Raw genomic sequence first — 3321 nt, forward strand, 5'->3', positions numbered from 1 at the left:
ATGATTTGTATGACTTATTTATGTTGTAGAGTTGTGTTGTGATATCTTCTCATGAGTCCCTGATCTTGATTGTACACATTTGCGTGCATAATTAGTGTACGATTGAATCGGGGGCATCACAATAAGCTTGCACAAATTAAAGGTAAGAAGTAACCGCAAGCGTAGATGATGAAGATAAGGATGTGTCATCAAAACTCCCTCCTTTTGGGGGAGGTATGTGTCCGTTGGAGCGGCGTCGAGGCACAATGCTCCCCAGGAAGCCACTAGTTCCACCGTATTCTCCCCACACCTCCCGCACAATGCAAGATGCCGTGAATCCACTAACAGTGCCCTTAAAGACGACAATCGGACCTTTACAAACAAGGTTGGCGCTCTCTCCATGACTTGATTGGCACGATGCACGGGCTCACTTCGACTATGCCTATCTCATGAAAAAAGGCCTTCAGCCATGCTGAGTTGAGAATGCCCATACGGGTGATCGCTACTCAACAATGGTCGGCCCGACCCACCAGGGCCCGAACGACCCCCACCTAGCCCCGATTCCCCCTAATGCAGCCGCCTCTCTCTCTCTCTCTCTCTCTCTCTCTCTCTCTCTCTCTCTCTCTCTCTCTCTCTCTCTCTCTCTCTCTCCCTCCCACGAACATGGCGACCATGGTAGTTAGTCCTCCACCTCTCTCATGCCGCAGATAGCCCCTACAGTTCGCATTCAAGGTCGCCTGTGTTATAGTCCCAATAGCGTTGATGTCTTCCAATGTAAATGGATTAATATGGAATTGTGTAGTGTTCTTGTTAACTGATGAACATTTTCCACATGGATGTTGATTTTTGTTCTAAGTATTCATGAGTTAGCATCATTGGTTGTTCATGCTTATTTTATAGAATGAAAAGCAACATTTGTGCCGCTGAAATTTAGCAACGAGCTATGTCTCACACACATGCTACCAAACACAATCTCACCCAAGCATGTCTCAGCACATACACGACTATTAAACAACTGCAGATGCATGTACTCAGCATGTCTACACTAAACATGTATCAAAAGGGAACAACTATGCTAGGACGATAACAACTACCAAACACACCCTTAAGAGAGCCCCCAGCCACCTTCTTTATGCATAGTGAGCAAGCTTTTACTGGGCTTGTTGGATCTTCCATTTTTTTTACCGTTTTAGGAAGAGAATAATGTTTTGAGAGTGCTTTTTCTATATCTCCTGTGTATGGATCGCCCTTGATTGCTTTTGAGATTCATGCTATTTCTCTACTTCTTACTAAAATTTATTTTGTTTTATAATGTTTTGTTTCTTTTCTTATTTCAACGTGTACATCATGTTTCATTGTTTATATTGACAAAAAAAATGCAATATAAGAAATGATACACGATGTATGTTCTGCTGTGCGATATTCATAATGTTTTGATGATACACGATGAAACATTATGATTCACTTTGAAACAAGAGAAAAATCTGATGTAACATTTTGAAAACAATTCAACAAGAAAAAAAGGTAGCATGATTCTCAAAGTAACCATCAACGGTAAATTCCCGTGGATGCATGATAGAATCTCATTTTTCGTAACGTTTTGTATCTTGCAGATGCATTCGATCGCAAGGAAATAAGTCTCCCCTAGTCTAAAAAGGTAAACACTTCTAATGTTGATCAGATATACAGAGAGCCGGAGGACCTGGCGCAGTCTGCTGGGGCGAAGGTCACGGTGCCCTTGTCGAGGTCGTACCCAACGTGCATGTTCTGCTGCGCAATATTCCCGATGATGGACACAGGAGGAAACTGCAGGGCCACCACCGCCAAGCACAGGGTCCCCTCGTGCACAACGACGAACGTGTTCTCCGACTTGAGCGTGACCGTCGCACCGCCGCCGGAGCCCAGTTCCAGCGCCACGTCAGGGATCATCGCGGCAACCTGCCCCTCTCCTACCCCGCTCACGTCGAAGCACAGTGGCAGGAGCTCTTCCGGCGACTTCGCCGGCGGGAGCTTGACCCTCTGGGTTAGCTCTTTCACCAATGGGTCCACAAGCTCGTTCGCGAGGTACGTCAGCGTCGAGCCGGAGTCCACGATGACGGGGTACTCCTGCGGCGCCGCGAAGGTCTTGTTCCCGATCTTGACGGACCGGAGGTCGACGGTGTAGTAGGTCTTCACTTCGGATGGGATCAGCGGCGTCGTCGCCGCGCCGGGCTCCGTCACGGCGGCGCGGGGACCGAAGTTGAGCACGGAGGAGGCGTTGATGGAGTAGGGCACGAGGCAGTAGGAGAACCTCCGGCCGAGCGATGTGTCTGCGCCTAACTGATTGACGAGGGAGAGGTCGCCGCCGCCGAGTCCGACGAGGCCGTCCCCGATGAACGAGCCGATCATGGTCGTGGAGCAGCCGAAGCTGACGTTGGCCACGCGCATCGCCCGATCGCCGCGGGTGCCTTGGTCGTCGGCGAAGGTGAAGGTCTCTGTGGAGAGGAGGCCGCTCGTGGACTGGGAGCCGTCGCCGTAGGAGTAGAGATACCTGCACTTGGAGTCGGCGCAGGAGGCTTCGGGGAGCGCGCGGCATGCGCCGGAGCCGCAGCTCACGAGACCGAACGTCGTCGAATTGGCGGAGTTGAACTGGACGCCCGGCGGCGGCGCGGGGGCTGGAGCGGGAGCGGGCGCGCGGGCGTGACGGGCGGCCGCCAGACCAGGAGCGCCGGCTCCGTTGCTGCAGTTGAGCCAGATGAGGTCGCTGCCGGTGTCGGCGATGGCGAGCATGCGGGTGGGCGGCGTGCCCACGTTCACGGCCATCATGTACTCGAATGGCCTGGAGGTGAGCTCAGACACAGCGCCGTCGGCTGATGATGCGTCGGCGCCGGCGTAGGCGCGCGAGAGCGCAGCGGCGCGCGATGTGGACCGGCGCGCGGCCTCGAGCACGCGGGCGGGCGCGGTGAGCGACGGGTCACGGTACGGCGACTTGACGGAGTCACGGTGGATGAACTCCACGCTGAACCCATCGCCGCCGACGTACGCCGTGCACAAGAACTTGTGCGCCGTCAGGACGACGCCAACGAGCAGCAGAGCGCGGGATGTCATCGTCGCAGGCATTGTGTGCTAACTCAACTGCGGGGTTGCTTGCCAATGGTGCGTTGCTGCTGCTATGCAGAGTATTAATAGGGGAATTGGAGTAAGTTGATTAATGGGGGGACGAATGAGACAAGTCAGTATAGGCTATGAACTGTGATTCCCATCAGCCAGCTGCTTGCATTTTGCAGAGTATTTAACCAAAAACTACCACAATTCACGAAAAACAACTACCACTTTACGATTTTATCCCGAAAACTACCACTT

The 3321-nt window shown here is 52.6% G+C and overlaps 1 protein-coding gene across 1 annotated transcript; it reads right to left on the reverse strand.

The window, feature by feature from the left end:
- Positions 1-1624: 1624 nt before the first annotated feature.
- On the reverse strand, positions 1625-3078 carry LOC109775035 (aspartic proteinase CDR1-like). The gene has a single exon (XM_020333791.2). It carries the CDS (start codon positions 3076-3078, stop codon positions 1657-1659), a length of 1422 nt encoding a protein of 473 aa, XP_020189380.1. The 3' UTR covers positions 1625-1656.
- Between the last annotated feature and the right edge of the window lie 243 nt (positions 3079-3321).

Source organism: Aegilops tauschii, chromosome 3 (genome assembly GCF_002575655.3).
Source record: "Aegilops tauschii subsp. strangulata cultivar AL8/78 chromosome 3, Aet v6.0, whole genome shotgun sequence".
NCBI classification, from domain to species: domain Eukaryota; kingdom Viridiplantae; phylum Streptophyta; class Magnoliopsida; order Poales; family Poaceae; genus Aegilops; species Aegilops tauschii.

Bases quoted from the DNA above. Each gene is read 5' to 3' on its own strand.
- LOC109775035 (XM_020333791.2), bottom strand. From the start codon at position 3,078: ATGCCTGCGACGATGACATCCCGCGCTCTGCTGCTCGTTGGCGTCGTC.